A 23730-nucleotide genomic window follows, 5' to 3' on the forward strand; every position below is an offset into this window, starting at 1 on the left:
TGATATTTGATATATATATGTATATATAACATTCACAGCCACATACAGGAAATAAACATTATGAGGTAAATTTGTTCCATTCGAGTTATTGACCAAATTCTTTTGACCAAAGGAAAACAATGAAAGAATGGGCTAATTAAATATATAAATTCCCAAATTCCTGATCGTCTTGTAGCAAACTTTCCAACAGTTCTTGTCAGAATTTTCACAGCAATGATGACTTTATGATGTTCAATGTGATCGCTAACAACTGTAATTCCTGCGATCAAAACCTATTACATGATTGTGGCAATGCATCATCACTCAGTCGTCTTAATGTTTAAAATACACTCACGGGCCACTTTATTAGGCATACTCGTTATCTAATGGTCGTCATGACGCATGGTCAAGACGACCTGCTGAAGCTCAAACTGTGCCATCAGAAAAGAGAAGAAAGGTGGACTTTTAACACGGCACTTTTTTTGTGCCAGAGAGGGTGTTCTGAGTTTTTCCAGGAACTGCTGATCTACTGGAATTTTCACATACAACCATCTCCATGGTTTATAGACAATGATCCAGAATAAAGAAGATTAAGTATCCAATGAGTGGGTAAGAATGCCTTGTTGATGCCAGAGGCTGGAATGGTTTGAAACAATAGAAAGGCAACAGTAACTCAAATAATAATCATACCATACAACCAAGGTACGAAAAGCACCATCTTTAAACACATGTGTCAAACCTTGAGGCAGATGGACTACAGTGGTGTCTTGTGTACCTAATAATTTGACCATGAGTGTATTTGCTGCATCTCATACTGGATTTCAGCGCCCCTTCCAAAAACACATTTAGGATTTTTTTTTTCTCTCCTCACATTTGATCAAAAGAAATGTAGTTATATCGAAACCAAAGCTCAAAATTCACTGCCTGATTAACATCACAGAAAGTCTCATCACTCTTTGGACATTCAGTGGACATCTTCACACTTTCTTTTCTTTTAAATATTTTCCAGGTGTGCGACTGGCAACGTTGTTCATATGATCCACTCCAAGACTACAGCACCGCTGTGTTAAACACTGTTAAGGTGACACACAGACAGAAAACCAAACGTCCATTTACGTTATTACACCTGGCCTCTAGCATGCTGCAAATAATGGTGATAAAGGTCGGAAATTGCAGAATACACATTACCACACATGGCACACTCGATGCCATCTGCAGCTGTGCATTGTTTTACAGTCCTCAGAGGTGTAATGGGTTTTCCAAGTGCATTTTCAACTTCTATCGTGTGGCTGGTACCTCTATATTGGATTAACGGCTGGCTGCTTTCACACAGGTATGTTTTACCCAAATCAACATCCTGATTTTGGCCAAAAGAAATCATGGACACTGGAGAAGACTCACTAGGATGAGGAGGAAGGCTGTGGTCCTCAGGTTCAGGAAGTAAGGTAACTATATGGTTGTTAGTGGATGGCACAAATGTTTTCTGGTTCGTCTGTGTACTATGATCATCGAGACATAAATCAATGTCCCTGTGTGTGTCTTGCGATGTCGAATGGCAGAGCTGGTGACTGAACAGTAAGTCCAGAGTCTTAAAGCTGCTCCTGCACTGCTCACACTGATACGGAAGAGACACTTTCTTAGGCCTGACCTCAACCCACTGGAACTCCGGATGCTCGCTCATGTGTTTTTTGTAGCGCTCTACAAATCGGAAACCTTGTCCACACTGAGGACAAGTGAAGCGGCCACGTCTCTGTCGATGGATTCTCTGGTGATGCCAGAGCTTTTTCCAGTTCTCTAGGGTCTTACCACAACAGGCACAAGTGAAACTCTGACCCGAGGTGTGAGTGAGCATGTGGGCTCGGAGTCTGCCCATGTGTCTGAACAGTCGCCCACAACGCGGACAGAGATATTTCCTGGGGTCGGACCTGTTGTCCAGTTTGTTTAACTTTGACACAAAGTGTGAGACACAATTAGTCGGTATGACTGTCGTCTGGAACGGTTTCTTAGTGGTGCGTTTCTTGCGGACAGGCTGCAACAGTTTTTTCTGTGTTTCATGGTTGGCAGCAGGTAGAGGTGAAGGTAAACTGTGTCCTGATGAACACCTTAGAGCAGGCACTGTGTACTGAATTAACGACATTCTCTCTTCCTCCTTTATGGCAGAGCCGGACAGGTTTCCAGCTCTGGACAAGTAATCTTTGCACTGGTCGTGATGGCTGTTAAACTCAGACAGCACGGCAAACAGCTTGTCACAGTACAAACAGCGGTAAAGTTTTGTGCCAGTGTGGGCTTTCATGTGACTGTTGAACTCCTGTAAATGGCCAAAAACATTCTTGCAAATGTGGCACGTGTACGTCAGTGAAGGCTTTTCACTGCCGTCAGGCTGGAGGTTGTCGTAGCCTCCCATTGGCCTACAGGTGTGATTTTTTGCATTGCTATAATGAGTGAAAGACTTTTCGCAACGTGTGCAGTTGTAACGCTTCACAGACCAGTGCGTCAGCTCATGAACACGGAGGAAGTAGGCCTGACCGAAAGCTTTGCCACATATATCACATTTATAAGGTTTCTCTCCTGTGTGGACACGCACATGTCGTATAAGGGCAGACTGAAATGGGAATGTTTTACCACAGTACTGGCACTCTTTTCTCTGTCTCTTTACTGGAGGCACAGATGTGTGAGCTCCCAGGCTGTTTTCATCGTTGTTCCCTCGGCTCTCCTTCTCAGATTTGTTGTTCACTGCGTGCTGCGCCAGCTCTTGTGCATGCATCTTCATATGAGACTCATACTCCGTGCAAGAGAATTTTATCTTGCAAAACGGGCATTTTTGATAGATGTTGCTCTTACTGTGCGTCTTGAGATGCAGATTTAAATTAGAATTTTTGCTGAAACCTTTGCCACACTGTGGACATTTGTATGGCCTCTCTCCAGTATGAATCCTTTGATGAATGATGAACTGAGACATAAATTTAAATGGGCGACCACAGTATTCACACTTCATTAGCGTTTTACTTCTCATTTTAGTGTAGGTAGCATCTGTGTCGGCATCTGACTTGGCTTCTTGGAGTTCAGCGTCAGTGCTGTCTTTATGGTCCTCTTCAAGTTGCTGACTCTGTAACAACACATTACTTATTCTCCTCCTTCTCTTTCCACCTCGTTTACGCCTGAATGTGATTTGTTGACTGTTCAGACCCTCAGATTTAACAGTGGTAGTGGCACATGTTTCTAAAGATTTAGGTCTGCTTGCCTCAGACACAGGATTGAATTGATCCAGCTCAACCTCTATAGTCTCACTTTTCACAGCAGGAAGGCTCCTGTCAGATTTAGGTGTTTCTTCAGAGGACGTTATATCAGCTGAGCTGAAGGGCTCTGTATTCTGCATGTTTGCATTTTCTAGCGAGTCAAGAGTACCTGTTGATTTTGACTCTGATATTTTAAGTTCATCATTTTGAGTAGGACTTGCCATGTTCAGACTGCTTAAATCCTCTGATGGAAAAACGTCAGGTGTAGCTGCTGCTGCTGCTGGAGAATACCGTTTTATTTGTGGTAATGCGACTTCATTCAGGTCTGCCTGATGCTCTTGCACCATTCTTGATTGTGAGGAACACTCAACACCCTTTTCATCTCCATCATCCACTTGTTTGTCAGTATTTAGTTCCTGTTTATCTGCCTCTGCTCCCTCCTCACAGCCTGCATCATTGTTCAACACTGATGAAGTTTCCTGGAAATCATCCAGTTTGGACACTTTAGCTGGAACTTGCTGATCAGCCGGTTTACGCCTTCTTCTTTTAACATCTTGTATAATGGACTGATTGGTAAGTCTGGGGGGAGTCGGTTTAGTTTTCTTATCATCCAATTCACCGTTTTCAGCTTGTATCAAAGGTCGCTGCTCCCCTCTACTCCTCAGCCTCCGAGCAGGAACACTAATATCACCGACATGAGCAGAGACAGCAGGTAAACTAGCATCAGCATCTACATAAGAAAAGGTGCTTTTCAAAGTTTCAACTTCTGATTTCCTCTGCCTTGTGCTTCTTTTTTTTGGCAGCACAGACACATCTTTTAAATTTTCATCAGGCACAGAGTGAGGATCAGAACTGTTGCTTAATGGACCTTCAACAGTGTCAGGCACATCACTACTGCCATGGTCTTCTAAGCATGCTGGCAAAGGTAGAGTTGTGCTGATGTCCTTGTGCTGAACTGCATCAGCTCCAGTATACAGATCTATTTTGTTTTCACTCAACCACAATTTCACTTTATGGTGGCGCCCACATTTTTTGTGGGCCTCCATAGTCTGTCTATGAATGTCTGTTGTCGAGTTGCACACAATCACAGGTGTCACCTGAGGCTTCGCTTCCACCTCTACCTGTGATGATACGTGCGTATCCTGATTATTTGTTCCATTGCCTGTTTCTGAGTCAACATGGCAATGGTTGTCAGACTCCATGTTCCATGATGAGTTGGCCTCAGCAACAGTTTCAGTCAGTTCTGAAGCTTTCATTTCCTCTCCCCGTCTGGAATCCAAGTGAGGCTCAGTGCATCTCTCATCTTCAGGTATCTATAAGGAAGAAAAAGCAGTCACAAATGCTTTTTCAGTCACAAATCCCACAACAACAAATTACAAAACACACAAAAGCATTTGCCTTGCAATTGAGAGCACACACCATTCACCAAAACTTTATACAAATAAAACCATATCTAAATGTATGTAAAAGCTCTTAATTCCATATGACCTACAGTAAACACACTGACAATTATTAAAAGCTTTAAATGGACAATTTATTTATTTTCTCACCAACTACCTGCTTGTAGTCCGTAGAAGCAAGAATGGTACTGCGAGGATGAGGTGTCACAGAGGTTACTTCAGAGGCTGTGTTTGGGTCACTGCTTCCTCTGCTGAAGGACATTTTACTCCCCATGTCAAACCTCTGTGGATTAAACAGCGACAAGCACATTGTAACTCAGTGACATATATTGCTACAGCATAACACTATCGTGTTACAATGTCTGCACTAAAATATACAGAAATTCCTGTGAAGACAATTATAATCACTCATTCAATTCAGACCATTGTTAAGTTTGCACAATGCTGATTTAGACCGTCAGCTTCACACAGCCTGTGTTTCTTAGTACAGCAGTGTTTAGATCTCGTCACAGCCAGCGACATTCTGAGGCGATTCATTTTATATCAAGACAGAGGGAGGCAACAGCAAGATGGCTGCGAACAGGATGGACTATGAAAAACAAAGAAGCCATCACTTCTTTGACCATGAAACATTTCAGAGGTTTTGTAGAGCTTTACTGCTATATACAAACAAACGCTCCTTCAATCAGGTCTCATAGTATTGACTGACTGAGATATTTTCAGATGAAGGACATGGCATACAAATTTTTCTTAATTTCTGTTCACAAAGACCTGACACACCACTCCTTTTGCAATGCAAAACAGAAAGCTGGAGCAGCATGTAAATACTGTACTTCTAGGTCATTCTCATTCTATACCAGCTCACCTGGCACAATCACAAATCACCTCACTGATTTTTTACAACTCATTAAAAAGTTCCCATAGTGCAACTTAAAATACTTAATCTGTTGTATGAATGTATGTTCATCTTTAGCCCTATGGGCTAATTCTAATAATTTATCTGACTTTTCTCTGAAGATATTTTGTCACATGTATACATTGTGCTGGTAATAAAATAAAATGTGCTTCCATGGACAGAAATTTAAATCAGTACAGTGATAATGTTATAGCACAGTAGTCATGGTATTCAGTCCAGCATTATAAAAACACAAACACATAGTTCTTAAGTTAAATTTAGAAAGAGCAACTTCTAGATATTTTGATGCAGATTCTTTTAATTTCCTTGAAGATTCATGAGTCAAGATTCAATGCAGGTATTAAGTTAAACATATCAGTATAGGATTTAATTTTGACAGTGAGAGACATCATTACTGCTCCTCTTTGTCACTGTGAACTGATCTATTGTCCCTGACCATGAACTATTTCAGAATTTCAAAATGTTCAAACTGTTAACTATTTGCATTGAAAAGCAGTCATGCAAGCCACTTTATTATGTACATGTGTTCAACTGCTTGCTGAAACAAACATCTTAACTGCCAATCACTTGGCAGAAATTCAATACATTTAGGGATGTAAACATGGTCAAGATTACCTATTTTAGTGAAAATCGAGGACCAGAATGGGGAAGAAAAGGCGATTTTAAAGTGACATTTGTTGTTGACTGGATGGTCTGAAATATTTCAAAAACTTCTGTGATTTTCCCCCGAACAAAGAACAAAATGCAACCAGTGAGTGCAAAAATGCCTTGTTGATAGCAGAGGCCAGAGAAAAATGTTGAAAAGGCAACAGTAATTAAATAAAACACTTACAACCAGAACGACATCTTGAAGAAGATGGTCTTCGGCAGCAGAAGTGCCACTTGATTCTGTGTGCTGCCACTGTGTACCTATTAAAGTGATCAGTCAATGTACAAGCATGTATCATGCAAAGCTACAGTGATTAGTGGAGCTGGATACATATTAATTAAGATTATCAGCGTGCCTCTGACCAAACTGCTTTAGACTGTGGACACAACACTCACACTCCAGACACAACAGACACACTAGCGTGTGTGACCATCTATCATTAACACCTACCAACAACAATGTAGGCGTTTTCCCTCGGTAGGCCACACTGTTAGCTGCGGTTTAACATCACAGGCCACACGAACACAACCGTTAACTACACTGTCAGCGCATGTCCTCCTACAAAACCAGTTACGCCAGTGTGTGTCATGCTATGTCGGCACAGTGGACACGACATAGACGGTAGTAAACAAAGTGCTTGCCTGTGTGGGAGAGAGTCACGGCGGGTCTCTGCGCAGCCATGCGCTGACCGCTGCTCCACTCGTTAGCTACTGGTTAGCTCAGGGCTAACTGTATGCTCTGACGTTGCGTGGCTGCTCCGCATTGTTTGACACGCGTGTGTTGATAAAAGGAGCTGTTATTGTGGAAGCTGGCTTAATCTTCTTTTCAGAGCAAGTGCTGTGTAAATTTTTGGTTTAAATGTGTTTTTTTTTACTCGTTGCGGTGACAAATAACGGTTTGAGTACATGTTAACTAAGTTTAAAAGCTCTGTTTGTCAAGTACTGTTCTCTGCTGGGTTTTAAATCATATCTGTTAAATTAATATTTTTAAAAAAAATGGCAAGGAAAACACCCCTTGGTTTATGCTGGTGAAGAAAATTAGGCTGAATTAATCCACATCTTATGCCTCCTCGAATGGGTGTATTGTTTGGAGAGGTTTTATGGGATGGTCTGCACAACATGTGTCAACATGTTTTATTTCGTTATTGTACTTTGTAAAGGTGTTCCCTTAACTAAAAACAAACTATTTTGACATATTCACTTAGATTTGTTGCACTACACAGCAGAGGTTCCTACCCCTCTACTAAAAAGGTTTCTAAATAACTTCTACTTAGAGAATGTTTGAAAATATCTATATTTTACTTCATGTACATAGATTTAAGATTGTTATTTTATTTGCACTTACATGATTATACACCTATGTGGACTTATGGGTCCAGGTTGTTGCAGCATTTAATGTTTGGTCTCTGAAGCTAGTACCAAAAACTGAATTTACAAGTATTTTTAGTTCATGAATGGCTCCTGCATGGATTTGTCTTTGTATGGGCACTAACAGTTCACACCCTGCCTCTGACTATACACTGCCGCAAAAAAAAAAAAATCAAAGAAACCCTGCATGCTTCCAATGCATTGATATATCATGATTTTACCTCATAGGATAGTGTTTGTAAAACGGCCCCCTCTATTGGACGGACATATTATAGCACCTGAATAAATCAGAGGAAAACGGTCACCCTTTACTTTAAACAAGAAATTGTCAGTAGCCTAATGACTTCGAAAAAGCCAAATAAAATAAATTGTTGATCTATATATTTACACAATGAGCATTTAGGCACCCATACAAACTACTAAAATGAACAAGCTGCTAAAACCTAAACAAACAGGTTGTAGCTAAGTACTTGTAGCCTTCAGTCACAATAACATATGCGACTGGCTCTCAGATTACAGACATTATACATTGATTCAAAACGTTATGAGACTTCAAGCCACCTGTCTCATTTCCACACACAAAAGCCCACAAACATGGAGAGTTTAAAAATACAGTTTAATACAACATACATTTTATTCTTGTAGTTTAGCAAAATTGGGAAGGACACACAAGGTATTATTGTCAGTTCCCAGCCTCACAACACAATTGCTGATTATATACTACAACATACTGTATTTTAAAAGCAAAACTTAAATTTATCTTTTTACCCCAAAACTGTACATTTGATTACCACAGCAGGGATAGCAATTTTAGACTCTTGTCTCTAAGTATAGAACATACAGAACCGCTTACTGTACTGAGGAGAGAAATTGAAACTTAGATTGTTGTCACTATATATCATACATCAAAATTCTTCAATGGAGTTTGGAATATTGTGTTCCTGTGAGTTGACCCTAAACCAGTGAATAATGTAAAACTGAAAATGCAGTCTTTTCTGTACTTGGTCCATTTTCAACATAAAATATTACATGCAACACGGATGTCACGCTCTAGTCATGTCAAGTTTTGATGGGAACAGATGAGGTTACTTGATAAATCATTTCAGCCGGCTTGCCTGAGTCGCTTTCAACAATGTAACAATCATCGTCCATACTGTCTACATTTGTCCTATTCACAGGGACAGCATCTTGTCCTCTGTCCAGGCCAACAGCCACTACTTGGTTTTTCTTCATGTTACCAGCAAATGGGACCTCCAGTTTCTTCTCACCATTCATCTGAACAGGAACTGATCTTGCCAATGGCATCATCCTCTTGAGATTTTGATGCTGTCTTCCACCACGACCTTGCTGTGCCATAAACTCCCGTGCTTTGGCACACTTGTGCCTCTGAAGCAGAGGAGCAGACTCAAATGGAAGATGACAGACTCGACATTTATATGCATTTGTTGATGTGCCAGCATTAAGGCTCTGAAACTTTGCTGGAAGGGAGACACTGTTGTAAGGCTTGAATGCATGGGGATTCCAACCCTTCGACTGCTGTGATGAAGTGACCTGACGCCCCTGATTTCCCCTATTGTACATTCTGACATTCTGATTTTTTAACTTCAGGTTGGAAACAGAAGATGTCTGATGGCCTTTTCCAGGAACAATGGATTCAAGTCTGTTCCACTGGATGGGTGGAGTGGCTGGAGGAACTTGAAAACTCTGATTCTGCCTCACATCTGTACTGGACTCATTTACGGTCTTGGCATTTGGTGGTTTTGCAGTAATAACTTTGAATTTGTTGTTGTTAGAGATGGGTGCGTTACAAAGATGAAAGCGGGGTACTACCTTCTTACTGGAGAGCAGCAGCCCACATCCTACACAGCCAGACACTTTATCTATGACATGATTGCCGTGGTGGGTGATTAGTGAGGTCTTTGAAAAAAAACATTCGCCACATTTTCCACAAGTGTATGGTTTGTTCTTATCAAACTGGCGCACTGTTTGTAACAACACAACTGGCTGGTAAATTGTCCATAGATCCACAGTAGGTGCACCTACACCTGTAAAAATATTCTTCACCTCCAATTTAGGGGTGACAGGATTTTGGGGGAATGATGCATGTAACATAGAAGGGTAAATGTCAGGCACTTGTGAAACCTGTGCAGACTGCTTTGGAACTTTTACCATCGGAGCTGATGACATGGATACTTGCACCATAGGCTTCCCTAGCAAAGATGGTGACATGGTGTTTGCTTTAGGTGTCTTCCAGACAACCTCGCCTGTCTGTAATCTCTTCATTTGCCTCTCTTCTTCTATACGCTTCTCAACCCTGCGTTTTCTTATTGTTTCATGATCGAGCACTTGGTGCCCTGGTTCATGTGTCGTGCTGTGCTCATGCATGTCGTCGTACAGGTTAAACTCAGTTCCACATGAGCAGATGTAATGTGCAGCAGTACACAAATGTTCCTCCAGGCATTTCCGATCTGAAAATATTTGCTCACAGTTGAAGCAAAACCGACCTGCATTTATCAGATCTTTGCTTAATCCATCCTCCATAACATTTTGCAGTTTTCGCTGTCCTCCCTCCATATTCAGGCTGAGCTTGCGTGTGTTCACAGCTGATGCTGGGCCCTCTGATGCACCGTTCCTGCTGAGACAAGAAATAATAAATTCAAACTACTGAAAATAAATTGACAAATGTTACATAACGTATGTTCCACAATTGTGAATGTAATGACACGGCTCTGTTGACCTAGTTATGCTAACGGCTAAACCAGACATTCCCAAACTTCTGTGGTTTGATGTAGCAAAACTTCCGAGGCCCGTACCCAGATTTAATCATCAGGAATACACACTTTGAAGGAAACAAACATTTTTGTTCCATTTACAAATAAATAATTAATTTAATATTAACCAAAATTATTGTGATTACCATTTTGGCCACAACAGAACACCACATACTAGGGATGCACAATATTATCAGCACGGTATATATTGGCTTTGAAATGTATTATCAGATATAACACAGCAAGATCTGCTGATATGACTAATGACAAGAACAGCAGACCATATAGGCTTATTTGACTAATATGCTGGTGCCCTCTATAACTTTTTTTCTTCCCCACATTTGACATTTGTTTATTTTGCTCAATGGAGTAAATTATATTGACATGTTCTTTGATATGAGTAGGCAAAATATTATGTAAATTTCACTAAAAAAAAAGACCTCTGTAGTTATACAGAGAAGTATATATATATATATATATATATATATATATACACACACATATATAGACATACACATATATAGACATACACACACAGACACAGACACACACACACACACATACATATACACATATATATGTATGTATAGGTATCGCATATCAGCCCAAGCACTCCGATATATCTGCATATAGGATATTGGCTCTAAATTAACCACTCTCATGGCAGCAACTCTACATATAGACATTGGAAAGACAACCCACTTAAATTCAACATAAGCATCCAAATGGTAAAAAAATGTGATTTCAATGGCTTTGAATGTTATACAGTTCTGGTACCAGGTGGGCTGGCGTGACTTTTTTTCAAAAACTGTTGATCCACTAGGATTTTAAACCTCAAAAATGTTTATGGTTAACAGAGAACGATTGGAGAAAATGTTCAGTATGCGACAGCTCCTTGGGGTAAAACCAACTTGGTACATTTCCTTGGCACCCTTTGGGGCCCTTGGAACAAATTGAGCATGATTTAAAAGCCACAGGCTACATGAGTATCACTTCATGACCACGTGTTCTCATCTTCTGATGGTTCCAAGTGGTTTCTTGAACACCATTATGACTTCACTGTGCTCAAACAGCCACCACAATCACCAGTTTCAATTCAATAGAGCTCGTCCTGGATGTTGTGGAAGTGGAGGTTAGCATCCTGGATGTGCACTGGACAAATATGCAGCAACTGCATGATGCTACCATGTCAATATTGTGTCAACACCTTTGAGGAATGTTTCTAGAACCTGTTTAATCTGTACCACGAAGAATTAAGTCAAATGTAGTTCAAAGGGTACTAATGTATGGATGAAATGGATGTAACAAATACAGTGGCTAGTCAGTATATCATTAAAATATTAAATAAGTGAGACATTAACTTAATTTAGACTTGTTTTCGTTTCGTTGTTAGCTGTATGCACTTTCAAGGTGAAGTCAAGTAAATCTCGTTGTACAACCTGTATAATGACAATAAAGGCATTCTATTCTATTCTATTCTATTCTATTCTATTCTAATATCTTTCAATATTTGTACGAAGCCAACCTGCAATACCACTAACACACACCAGTAGGCCGCGGCCCACACTTTGAGAAGCTTTCCAGGAAACGAACGACATGCTACACTGCTTCACAAATCACTTACAGTTTTAATTTTAATATTAATATAACGTTATTGGATCGTTATTATTATTTGAATCAATTAAAAACCTATGAGGCGAGTCGATGAACTCTACTGGGTAGTTATTTACCAATCGCCTGTAAAATATCTCTGAACCAACAGTGGTGTGGCTGTACAATTTAAATTCTATATGACTTATTATTGTAAAAAAATGCGTTGACTAATCAACTATGACGATTCCTCATGACATTGTTAATTTAGTGAGCGCGCGCTCGCACTGCTTTATAACAATCCTTCCATGCTAACGCTAGCGACGAGATCGTAGACAGTAAGGTTTGCGTACTTACACATGTAAATCAAAGTACTGCCGTTGCAATAGCCCGATGTGCTCTCTTAACACACAGCAAACAGCATATCCATTGCCGTTATGCGAGAAATTAAAAATCGCGCTAACTGGCCGGAGTTACGAAAAGATGGCAGTTGGCAGTCGATTAGCCACACCACTAAACTAGAAGGCCAAATAAAAAACCGGTCTTCTTCTAAGAGTGGCGCACTTCCTACGGTAAGCAACAGGGATTTTCTTCATCGCTCTGACTCCTAGCGGTTGGGGGTTGCTGGTGCACAAATGACGCATCCGGTGTTGTGCCAAAAATTGATAGTCCGCCAGAAACAAGATTCACAGCTGCTTTTGTCCGGATTAAATTGTCATGACGTGCAAATAAAAATCTTATTTGTGATAAAAGCGAATGTATGTCTTTGGTTAGTAAATCTGAAACCATCGTTTACAGTAATTAAAATTATTAGCAGGTCTGTCTGAATAAAGAATTTATATGTTTTTGCAATTATCCTTCACCTGTTGAAACACCTGTAAAGGGGCATTGCAAACAGCATCCTACTATGTTACGGTTTTTTTTTTAAACAAACACTTTGATAATGATAATAATAATGATCATGTGGACCCAAATCAGTTTCTGGCAGATGATTACTTTTTATCATCAACAAAACTTAGTAAGTTCTTTCTTGGGTCAAAACCTACATCAAAATTGAATCAAAATATGTCCTTTGAGTAAAGCTGCTCACATACACACAGACAGATGAACATGACCTCCTTGATGAAGGTAAAATAATTGTGACATGTGAGAATCAGTGTGTGTGAGAAATTTTTGATCTCTGATTGTCTAATAATGCCACTTACAGCAGCTTTACATAAATGGACAATGTATTTGAGGAGCCATAGGAAACTAATAACCCTCAGCAGCCATATGACACTAGATAGTTTAATTTTGTCATGGTCATGAGTTCAATTCCACCCCTGGCTGATAGTACTCAATTCCCTTGTAAGTCGCTTTGGATAAAAGCATCTGCTAAAAAACATGTAATGTAATTTATAACACATGAAAATTCAATAATTGCTATTAAATGACAATTCCCAACTAAATCTGAATATTTCATGTGGCCTGCCACTCAGTTGGTCAACAATTATGTTGTTATTGTTGGGTGACTTCATGGGGTCATTCATTGCCACACTATGTTCATCACAAAGAAACTTTCTGACGGTTTTGACTTCAGTTATAAAACATTGTATGGAGTTTCTGAAACTGCAAAGAGGAAAATGAGTGGTAAATTTAGTTTTGGAAGCAGAGCTGATATTTGTTAGGGTTTATACACTCACAGTTAAAGTGGTGTGGTGTATTTTAGTCTTTGCTCTAAGCTACCATCAGTCAGACACTTCAGTCTTGGCCATGAAATCAGCACACTCAAGGGGCACTTACATGAACATGCTTTCAGAACAGCCCTCATCAGCAGGTTGAGTTTCTTCAGATGCCATGGAAACAGACATTTCACAGCATCCTTACAGCTTGTCCATGTTGAATTTTACAGTCTAGTCTCATCCATGAAAACAGTCATAACTCATACACTGATGATGAAGTACAGTATGATACTGCAGAAAGCTCCAGAACATGACTAACTGGGGCCAGAGGATATACACTCTTGTCTAGTCCAGTTGAAATTACGATTATATCTCATCTGCCAGTCTAAAGACATCATTGTACAAAATTAGGCTTAACAACTCTCAGTTTACACTGAGAGGACACCAAAAATTTATTCATATTACACTTACGCTAGATAACTTATGCAAAGGATAAGAAGGTAGAAATGCAACATTACAGATACCAACTGCCATAAAACACCAAAATAGTGCTACATTTAAGTAATTACAGTTTTACAATCTTGTTGATTTTATTTATAACACATATGTTACAAATCAAGATCTAAAACTAGACACACCAAACAAAGCCTGGCAAAAACCAAATGGTGATTCACCTCAAAGGTTTACATGTATACATTTCTTGCATATTTCCCTACAAAATTTAATTTAAAATAAAAAATGTACTTTTAATAAACACAAAATTATAGCTAGATTAACCTGCAGAGGTGCCACAATTAACCCCTTGGTCTCCAAGTCAGTGCCATGTGTACAGTTATCATGCTGTCAAACCTTCTGGCCCCAGAGTTTCTGTGCAGTAATCCTTGCCAAAAAGCACAAACAAGATATATGAACACTAATTGTATAATTTTATGTGCATTAGTACTTGCTTAGAGCCGAGGAGCAGTTGCTTGGTAAGTCAGTCTTGATAAAACTATATTCCCCTTTAAATTATTATTCCTAAGTATTCATTAACTGAAACAACAGATCTGTGGCACGGCACACTAAATTATTATACACTACAGTATTATACAAAAACACTGAAAGTAAAGTTGATACCCACACATTCCAAATTAATCTGGAATGGGTGGAGTGGCTCAGTGGTTAAGACCGGTACCCTATGTGCGAAAAACATCATGGTCGCAATGGTCGCAAGTTCGATTCCACCCCTCGCTGATTGTACTCAATTCCATTGTAAGTCGCTGACTGTGTCAGATACATAATTAGCATAATTATAATTAGCAACTACGTTTGAGGAGTAAAGCCCACGTTCTGATAGCAATCAAGTTAAACCAATAGGGCCAACAATACAGGCAAAAATTTCATTACCACAATAAAGAAGTTACATATCAGTCATTATTATCTAGATTGTGACATTATCTAGATCTTTAATTCTCAGTGAAAGTTTCAGTACTTTATTAGTTTTACACCATGTCATAAGCAAAAAAAAAAAACACTGCTGATTATGCCATTATGTTTATGTGTTATGAAGATTGTTTGCATGTTAAAGAAACACCTAAATTATGCATTGAAATTTTAACTAAATATTTCAGCTGAAAATATAATATAATTAACCCTTGAAAATGAGACGATTACTTCAAAGGGGTTTATCCTAATAAATTAGGGATTAGGTCAATTGGACACTCTAGATCAGGGGTGTCAAACTCATTTTTGTTCAGGGGCCACATACAGCACAATTTGATCTCAAGGGGGCTGAACCAGTAAAAATAGTAAAATAATAGCATAATAACCTATGAACAACAAGAACCCCTTTGTTTTCTCTCCTTTGTTTTACATTTACTGAAGGATAATTTTACAAAACATGAAATTTCTTGAGAAATATAAGTGCAATTTCAACAATATCTTGCCTAAATTTACTATTTACACAGCACACTGGATCTATAAAAGGCACAAACATTTAGTCACGGGTATCTGGAGAATTTGACATTACATTTAGATTAGTGTGAAATTCTAACAAATTCATCCTGTGGGCCGATTGGACCCTCTGGCAGGCAGGCAGGTTCTGGCCCCCGGGCCTGGTTAACTGTCCAGGGTGGCCCTGCCTCTCGCTGTGGGGTATACCCTCGTGTGCAGATTAAAAAGGTAGAAAATAGATGGATGTTTCAGAAAGATATATATATGACAAAAAACAACCCCCCTTTCTTATTTTGTTCCTTTACTTTTTCCCTTAAAGGCTACAAAGGATATAAAATGTATACACTATACACAAACGTACACAGTTCACATAGTAGTATGTTTATTAACATGGGAAAACAAACAAGATATGTCACAATGTGACTATGTGGTAAAAGTTTGAATAACAAATCTGCAAACATTTACAAGCCAATGAAAATTTGTACTACAAGGATTAATTTGACCGACCTAAAATGTACAGTGTATCAAAGCTTTAATTTTACAGTTGTAAGCTAATAATGATACTCAAGAGTTTGAAAAAACATCATTTGTAGCTGTATTGTCTCCAGGAAAGCTAAAAAAAAAAAGTACAACTGGCAAATATGGAAAGAAAACCCTATCAATTATTACACTATACTATGAGAAAAACTGTCCAGAATGTACCATACCACATCAGACATCCATTAGTGTCATTAGGAAGTGACCTGTTGTGTTTGTCGTTTATCTCCTGCCATAATGCGATGAATCTTCCTGCGATGGGTTTTGAGCGATTTAATGTTTGCGTATGTACCTTGGCAGATATCACAGCGATGGGCTTCAGGTCGTTTGTGTGTCAGCAGGTGTTTCTGCAAACCATCTACCGTGCTAAACCAGCGGAGACAAACAGGGCAACGCACAGGCTTCATGGCAGGCTTGCAAGTCCCGCTCCTCTGGTGAAACGTAAGACTGATAGAGTTTGGAAAATCGTTGTTGCACTGGGAACAGTGGTGGGTCTTTGGTGGATTTGTGGGTACACTGGCAATACGTGGTCCTTTGCAACGATTCCAGGAAACGTGCCTTCGAAGGGAGCAGCGAGAAGCAAAGGTGTTGCCACACCTTGTGCACACAATCCGTTGCTTTTTCCTGGTGGAATTTGGAAACTGTTCTGTGCGTGGCTGCTTTGTGGGCTGCTGCGCTGACGGAGGTGGCGGCTGCTGCTGCTGAGGCGGCTGTTGCTGAAATCGAAGGAGCAGCGGTTGTGAGGGTTGTAGTCCCTTCAGCAGCTGATGATGAGGATGCATGTGTATCTGCAGATGAACTTCATAGTCTGCCCAGGAACTAACAGTCTCCCCGCAAGTGGGACATGTATAGGATTCCTGGGCATGTTTCTGCAGATGCTCTAGGAGAAGCTTTGGAGATGTGAATCCAACCCCACACTCACACGTCACCCTCCTTGGCAGTACGGAGGGCAATGACATGATACCCCAGTGACCTCCATCATCCTCCTGCGTTAGGCCATCTGTTGCACTAACTGACTCACTCTGCTGCATGGTTCTTCTGTCCACATCAGACATTGATTGTCGCAACTGGCATTTCTTGCTGTGAACCGTCATGTTATCTTTGCGGTTAAAGGTTTTCCCACAAACAAAACAAGCAAACACTGGTTTCATATGGTTTGCATTTAGCGGAATGGCATCCTGCGCTGCAGTCCCAGGTGCACATGGCCTGAATCCACATAGCCGGAGATGACGCCTCAAAGTAGATGCTTGACTGTAGGTTTTCTGACACCTGTTGCAAGGGTACCATTTTACTCCATCTCTGACAAAGTAACGCAAGCTGGCTGACGTCATCTCAGCTTGTTGCAGCGACGCAGATCTCCTCACCTCTCCTCCTTCAACAGCTTTTCCTGCAGAATTGAACACCTCCATTTCATCATCCAAGGGCATTGTCCACTGTCCTTCACCATCATCAACCGCTGCTACATTCCAGCTGTATTCTTCTCCTTGCTGGGGTGAAACCCCACACACAGAGGCATCTTTGTTGTGCTCCAACATTGGTTTGGGGTCGAACGGTGAAAACGTTTTTGAGGGATGATTCCAGGCCAATTTTGACGCTGCAGGCTGGTCTGAATTTTGAGACATCAACTCAACCTTTATATGACCACTAACTTCAGTGCCCACAGCAACACTCTTAACAAAATGGGACTCAGCGTTGTGTTGTGTATCTGTTTTGACAGTACTGTTTGATGTCAATATTAACCTATTCTGAATAGGGGGATGGGCTTGCTGGGTGAGGGCTGACCCTGGGCCAAGACACTTGTGCATTTTGAGGTTCCACCTTCGTGCATAGCTGTGCTTGCACAATGGACAAAAGTAAACTTTTTTTGTGCTACTGAGACCATGGAACGGCACTATTTTTTGACCAAATGGTAATTTCTTTTGACAAGAACGCATAGGTTGTATGGCCCTGTTTCCTAACTGGGGACAAGTATGACTGTCTGGTAAAGGTACTCGCCCAATGATCAGCTGTTTGCAGTGACGACAACACTTAATCCTCTCTTTCTTGTGCAAAAAATGATGCTCCGTCAGCCTATCCAAATGTGGAAAGACTCTACGACAGCGACCACATTGATATCTCCCATAAACACCGTTACCCACAGGATCCATCAGCTTTTGACGGGTTTCAAGAACCACAACAGGTGAGAAAGTCTTGGTCAGAGAGACAACTCTCTTCTTACTGGACTCGAGAATTTTGCTGATAGACGGAGCTTTTGTTTTAATACCAGGTTTTGAAAGCAGTCGCCTCATTTGCACAACAGAGAGATCATTGACTGGCGATACCTCAGGTTTTGGTCCTGGTGTTATGTCAACCGGGACAACTTCTTGTTTTGGAGTGACTATGTTATCACTATTATTTTCAGGCTGACTGGGCGAAGAGCATTTCATGTATGCTGATGCTAGCAACTTCATTATAGAGTTAGTTTTTGGCAAATTTGTACCTTTTTCATTGCTGGGGAGAGAAATTGTTTTATCCTTAAAATATTCACCTTCTACAGTCTCTGGAAATGTCTCTGTTGTGGGGGACATGTCTAGCTTCTTAACATCTTCCTGTTGGGATGTACATTGTGAAGTGGTAACAATGGCAACTTCTTCCCCAGGGGTAACATCTGCTTTATGATCTGTTAATGAGGATGATTTGACAGGTGGGGATCTTGAGGTAGAGGGGCAACAAAGGTCTAACCCAGGCTGGGTTACAGTAGGACTTAAGGACACATGCTGGGTGGGAAAAAATTTATCACAACCTGTTCCACCCGAGAAATCAATGTTATCATCCTGAGGCTGTAGCAGCCGAATCTGGGAAACATGTGAACTCTTGTGCTCCAGCATAAGACTGAAGTCCTGAAACTCCTCTCCACAATCACAAATGTAAAAAGATGGTGAAGAGCTCTCAGTCAAGAATGATGGTGGACTGTTGTGCTCAACGGATGAGTCCATACTTGCAAACAGTGTTTCATGTGGGCTGATGACTGGTTGTGGAGAGGTGGTGGGGACCTTGGTGACTGCGTTGGCATGTGTTGCCTGGTGGACGAGCAAGGAAGCCAGTCCAGTAAAGGTTGCTGAACACGCCACACAGCGGTAAACTTTGGGGGACGAAGTGTTTCCCTGCAATCCAAGCATCATGGGGACTAGATGTACAGGTTAAACCAGGTGGTGTGGTCAGGCAAGGCAGTTTCCTGCAAAACAAAGACAACACACTTAATGGCATCCGTTACCTGATGGTGAACAATGACAGCTCTCACAAAATAGAAGATACACTATTCTTTTGTCTTGAGATAATTGTATGGTAAGATTGGTGCTACACTACTAAAATTAAATCAAATATTTCTAGTTAGAGGCCAAAACACATTCACTATTTACCTACTGATTTAAGTAATTTAAAAGCATTTATATGAATACAAAAAAAAAAAATTAAATAAGTATGAAATATAATACAATTTGTTTGTAGTATACATGGAAATATGTATACATAGATATAAATATAGGTCACGAGTGTTTTAGCCCAGTTTGACCTTTCACCCCAGTCTCAATCCACTGTCCAGTCAATCCACTGTCCAACTCCGCTGTATTCTAAAGGAAAGATGAGACCTAAAATATATGTATTACTTCAAAAGACGTAGAAAAGTGTATGTTTCACTGACAAATAGTATAACCCTGGCCACTTGTGCTGCATTAGGCAGACACTCACTGGCCACTTTATTAGGTACACAGGACACCTACTAAAATGACAGGAGTTGCACACATGTGGTCCATCCACTTCAAGGTTTGATCTGTAAATGTAGAGATGTCCTGACACCACTTTGTCACGTCTGATACCGATATGACAGCCTTGATTATCTACCAACAGGAAGCGGATTCTCTCATCTGCAGTGATGTGTTTAATTTATATTATTATATTCCTGAATAGGGAATATTTAATAATGGTTAAAATTCCGAGCAGCTTTCGCTATCATGAGACCAACAAAAGCAAAACCTCGAGTGCTAAAGGTAGAGCCATCTTCTTGTTATGTGATCTAAGATGGATGTCAAGTCTCAACAGTAGCACACCACTAGAGATGGGCAAGTACACTCACTTCTGTACCACTCGTGGCATAGCATCTGACACTTTACATCCTCAGCGCATCCATGCGAGACCTTTGATTCTGACAGACATGTAATGCAGGTCTCAAAAGATATGATTCATGCTTTTACATGAAAATAGCTGCTCACTGTTTTTCAGTTTCTCCACATGCAACCCTCAAATTTTTATATTGAGCACAGGGCAAACAAAAATGTTTTTACTTTTAACTGTGCTACGGGGCGCCGGCTCAGCTTCACAAGCTAAACAAAAAGAAAATGCAATAAATCTCACATAGTTAAAGAATGAGTTTTGCTTCGGGGTGATAGACAATGTGGATTCAAACTTCTGAAAATTGTACACAAATCCGAGGCATGATATTCATAGCAACTAAGTAACCTCACTGTGTGTTTGAACAACATATCTATAAAGAAAGAACCACTGATATTATTGCCATTAGAGAAAGATTATATGGCAATACATCTTGCTATTGAAACATTGCCCAGCTCAGAATGAACATGATATTGCGGCTCCATTCTGTTCAGTTTACCTGATAAGTCCATCTATACATCTATAAACGGCAACTAGTCAAAAACTCTGCCCCGCATCATTACCAGGACTTTGTATGCTGTTTGGGATTTAAAAAAAAAAAAAACTTGACGAGAAACATGCAAATAACAACAAATAAATGAATACCTGCCTGAAACGAGCACCTACACACATACACCCAAAAAAGAAATAAAAAATATAGCATCAGTTATTGCAAGATAAAATTGATCTAGCACTTTTGGAATTCTAAAGAACATTGTAACTATTGTAATTATTATCTACATTGTCATCATTGTGCAGTTTAACTGCCACAACTGAAGCTGCTCAGATTCAATCAGATGGGAAGGATATAAAAAGGAATGTTATCGCAATTTGTAATTAGGGATGTACATTATTTAAACTATGTAAAAAGTATGCAACTATTACTCAGACAATGAAATTTAACCCATCTGTCACCTTTTTTTGGCATTAGTGATAACGACACTATTTTGGCAGGGTGGTGTGGCTCAAAACTCAGACTGCTGTATAATTACAAACCTCTTGCGGTAACAGTACAGTATACTGTATATCACAATATATTTTTGGGTATGTGCATTTGTGCACTTCACAGAGTTCTTTCTCCCTTTGCTCAGCTGTAGGCACCACCACATCAAGAGATGTAATTCTCATCTCAATTTTAAGGGTTGGTAACAATGGTTGTAAACAAGAGTAAGATGTAGGTTCATGTTTGTCTTAATGTGAAGCACAAATGTACACACACATTAAAATGTGACATTGCTTTGCTGGTTAGATAATAAACAAGGACAATCCTAACCATGTTGGTGGTTGGTTATATGGAATATAGGGAGACGAACAAATGCATAATAAACAAAATGAATGGCAACTTCAAGGCAGACTTTATTCAATAACTATAACTGTTGAAAATATGAAACTACTACTCAATGTAATCAATGCTTATATACTACACTGGTATAGTGTGGTCTACTGTAGTGAGTATATTGTCAGACACCCATCCCAACTGCATGGTGCACACACGCACTCAATGGTAACTGTGCTTCGCTGGTTAGATTAAAACAGTGAGGGAAATAATGTCAATAACGCTACCTATTGAATCTGCAAACAGGGATACTCGTAGAAGATCGTACTGATTTCGTCTGATAGGCCGCACGTGTGTGGAGAGAAGGGGCAGACAAATCACCTGTGTGACTGCCTGCGTGTCTCCAAAAAAAACGGTACTATGGCTTCTCTTTCGCACTATACAGTTCTAGCACGACTGGCTGGACTCTACACAGTTTGGGTATCAGCAGTCATTTTCCCATTACTCCATAGTACCACCTCAACATAGGCGGGGTCGTCATAGCATGGCTGCACGAAACCGCCATGACGCCATTTTATACGCGACCCACAAACTAGTGACAAGCAAAGCAGTTCTTTTTTTGTGTACTTTTGGAATCAGTTCATTTAAAAGATTAGTTCAGTACTTCGTCTGACAGAACTAAAATACTTCAGACGTCATGCTCATGGCTCTTCCAGTGACGACACTCTCTGACCAATCAGTCGCCAGCAGTCAAGTCGTGCGGAGCCAAGCCATGCAAAAACTGTATGGTGGAAAAGCACCATTAGGTCTTCTTGAATCCATCTAATACTCCCACTGGCTGGTTTGACCACCACAAAAACCATGTCGAGTGCCTTCAGCTGCTCACCCACAATACATCAGAAACTCAAATGCTGTCTCCACCTTCAAATCAGAGCTCAAAACTCACCTCATATACTCTTTAATAGATAGATTTGCTTTATATTTATCGAAATCTTTGACGCATTTTAGCATCTTTAAGTGCTTAATACTGTTTTGTTGTATTATATCTGTATTTTGTATCATTTGAAAGGCCACCTTGGGTGTCTTGAAAGGCACTTATAAATAATAACGTTTTAGTATTATTATTACCATTATATTCATCATTATAGAAATACTTTAGAATCAGTGATCACCAAAGATCACTGCATGTATTCACACATCAGTAAACATCCACTACCACTGAGGTTCACGTTCAAATGAGGGACATCAGACACATGATGGACATCAAACACATGATGGACAAAATCACAGCCGAAACAGAAAACGGCCACCATGAGCAGAGCAGACGACCTCCAGATACGACTGTGAACAAAATACAGTATTTCACTAAATACATTTTACCTTTACACGCGCAGTATCACTTTGACAAGACCCTCGCACTAACGAGCTTCACGCGTACGCTCTCGTCAGCTCGCTTCGCTTCTGACCACAAACAAAACGGTAACGGTTCTCTGGTGAAGGGAAGCGCTTCAGGAAGAGGAGGTGCCCGGCCACGTTCCCGGTGAAGGCCGGAAAATGGACTAACGTTAGCAAGCTAGCAGCCTCGACCTCGGTAGCTGCTCCTACTCCTGCTGCTGCTGCTGCACAACAACAACAACAACAACACTCAACCGCACGTACCTCCATATACACACCAGCCACAGCGATTCTCTTCAGAGAGGAACCACAAAGGGTTGGCGAGGGGAGGAGAAGCAATGGCCCCGCACACATCTGCTCATGCGGAGGCATAAACTCTCAGGGGAAACGAGGCTCAGCTCCGCTCTGTGCTGCTGAAGCGACGCGATGCTGTGTGTGCCAGGAGGCAGAAGAAGAGCAGCGGGTCGGGTCGAGTCGAGCTGAGCTGAGCTGAGCTAAAGCTGAGGCTGAAGCGCTGCAGCTGCTGCAGGCGCCAAAGACGCGACATTGGAGCATGCGCACTTAATACGAGCTCTTCCGGAAATTCATAATTCATTTAATCTTTCTTTTTTTTGCCATCTTCATTATTTGTATTAATATTAAACACATTACTAAAAGCTAAATATACCTCATTGTCATTAAATCAAATGGACACTGAACTATGTCTACAATGTCTGTTTTTATTACAACTTTTTCAAGAAAAAGCAACTATGTACAACAATTACAGGTCTCGTTCCTACATTGTCCTCACTTCTACTCAATCTACGTGTTGTTCACTCAACTTCCTCCCCATTTAA

At 40.4% G+C, this 23730-nt stretch overlaps 3 protein-coding genes across 9 annotated transcripts; all 3 read right to left on the minus strand.

Annotated features, from left to right (window-relative positions):
- Positions 1 to 6: 6 nt before the first annotated feature.
- On the minus strand, positions 7 to 6930 carry si:dkeyp-84f3.9 (zinc finger protein 184). Of its 6 annotated transcripts, none has more exons than XM_044033926.1 (4): positions 6822 to 6930; positions 6364 to 6440; positions 4773 to 4898; positions 7 to 4528 (listed from the first exon to the last, which is right to left on the minus strand). In XM_044033926.1, exons 1-4 carry the CDS (start codon positions 6859 to 6861, stop codon positions 1100 to 1102), a joined length of 3672 nt encoding a protein of 1223 aa, XP_043889861.1. In that variant the 5' UTR covers positions 6862 to 6930; the 3' UTR covers positions 7 to 1099. The 6 variants fall into 6 exon arrangements, with proteins under 6 accessions (XP_043889861.1, XP_043889862.1, XP_043889863.1 ...); XM_044033927.1 differs by having other exon boundaries at positions 6631 to 6926; XM_044033928.1 differs by lacking the exon at positions 6364 to 6440 and having other exon boundaries at positions 6822 to 6926.
- A 1214-nt stretch (positions 6931 to 8144) lies between these two features.
- LOC122774556 lies at positions 8145 to 12453 on the minus strand. 2 transcript variants are annotated; one of them, XM_044033955.1, is made up of 2 exons: positions 12266 to 12453; positions 8145 to 10179 (listed from the first exon to the last, which is right to left on the minus strand). In XM_044033955.1, exon 2 carries the CDS (start codon positions 10119 to 10121, stop codon positions 8607 to 8609), a length of 1515 nt encoding a protein of 504 aa, XP_043889890.1. In that variant the 5' UTR covers positions 10122 to 10179; positions 12266 to 12453; the 3' UTR covers positions 8145 to 8606. The 2 variants fall into 2 exon arrangements, with proteins under 2 accessions (XP_043889890.1, XP_043889889.1); XM_044033954.1 differs by having other exon boundaries at positions 8145 to 10182.
- A 3413-nt stretch (positions 12454 to 15866) lies between these two features.
- Positions 15867 to 23446, minus strand: im:7147486 (zinc finger protein Xfin). The gene is made up of 2 exons (XM_044033932.1): positions 23159 to 23446; positions 15867 to 19252 (listed from the first exon to the last, which is right to left on the minus strand). Exon 2 carries the CDS (start codon positions 19197 to 19199, stop codon positions 16233 to 16235), a length of 2967 nt encoding a protein of 988 aa, XP_043889867.1. The 5' UTR covers positions 19200 to 19252; positions 23159 to 23446; the 3' UTR covers positions 15867 to 16232.
- Positions 23447 to 23730: the final 284 nt, after the last annotated feature.

This window comes from Solea senegalensis, linkage group LG9 (assembly GCF_019176455.1).
Source record: "Solea senegalensis isolate Sse05_10M linkage group LG9, IFAPA_SoseM_1, whole genome shotgun sequence".
In the NCBI taxonomy this organism is placed as follows: Eukaryota; Metazoa; Chordata; class Actinopteri; order Pleuronectiformes; family Soleidae; genus Solea; species Solea senegalensis.

Coding starts and splice junctions, on each gene's coding strand:
- si:dkeyp-84f3.9 (XM_044033926.1), bottom strand. CDS start 6,861: ATGGCTGCGCAGAGACCCGCCGTGACTCTCTCCCACACAG. Junction 6,441..6,821: donor CGTGACTCTCTCCCACACAG/GCAAGCACTTTG, acceptor TCACTTTAATAG/GTACACAGTGGCAGCACACA. Junction 4,899..6,363: donor TTCAAGATGTCGTTCTGGTT/GTAAGTGTTTTA, acceptor TTTAATCCACAG/AGGTTTGACATGGGGAGTAA.
- LOC122774556 (XM_044033955.1), bottom strand. CDS start 10,121: ATGGAGGGAGGACAGCGAAAACTGCAAAATGTTATGGAGGATGGATTA.
- im:7147486 (XM_044033932.1), bottom strand. CDS start 19,199: ATGATGCTTGGATTGCAGGGAAACACTTCGTCCCCCAAAGTTTACCGC.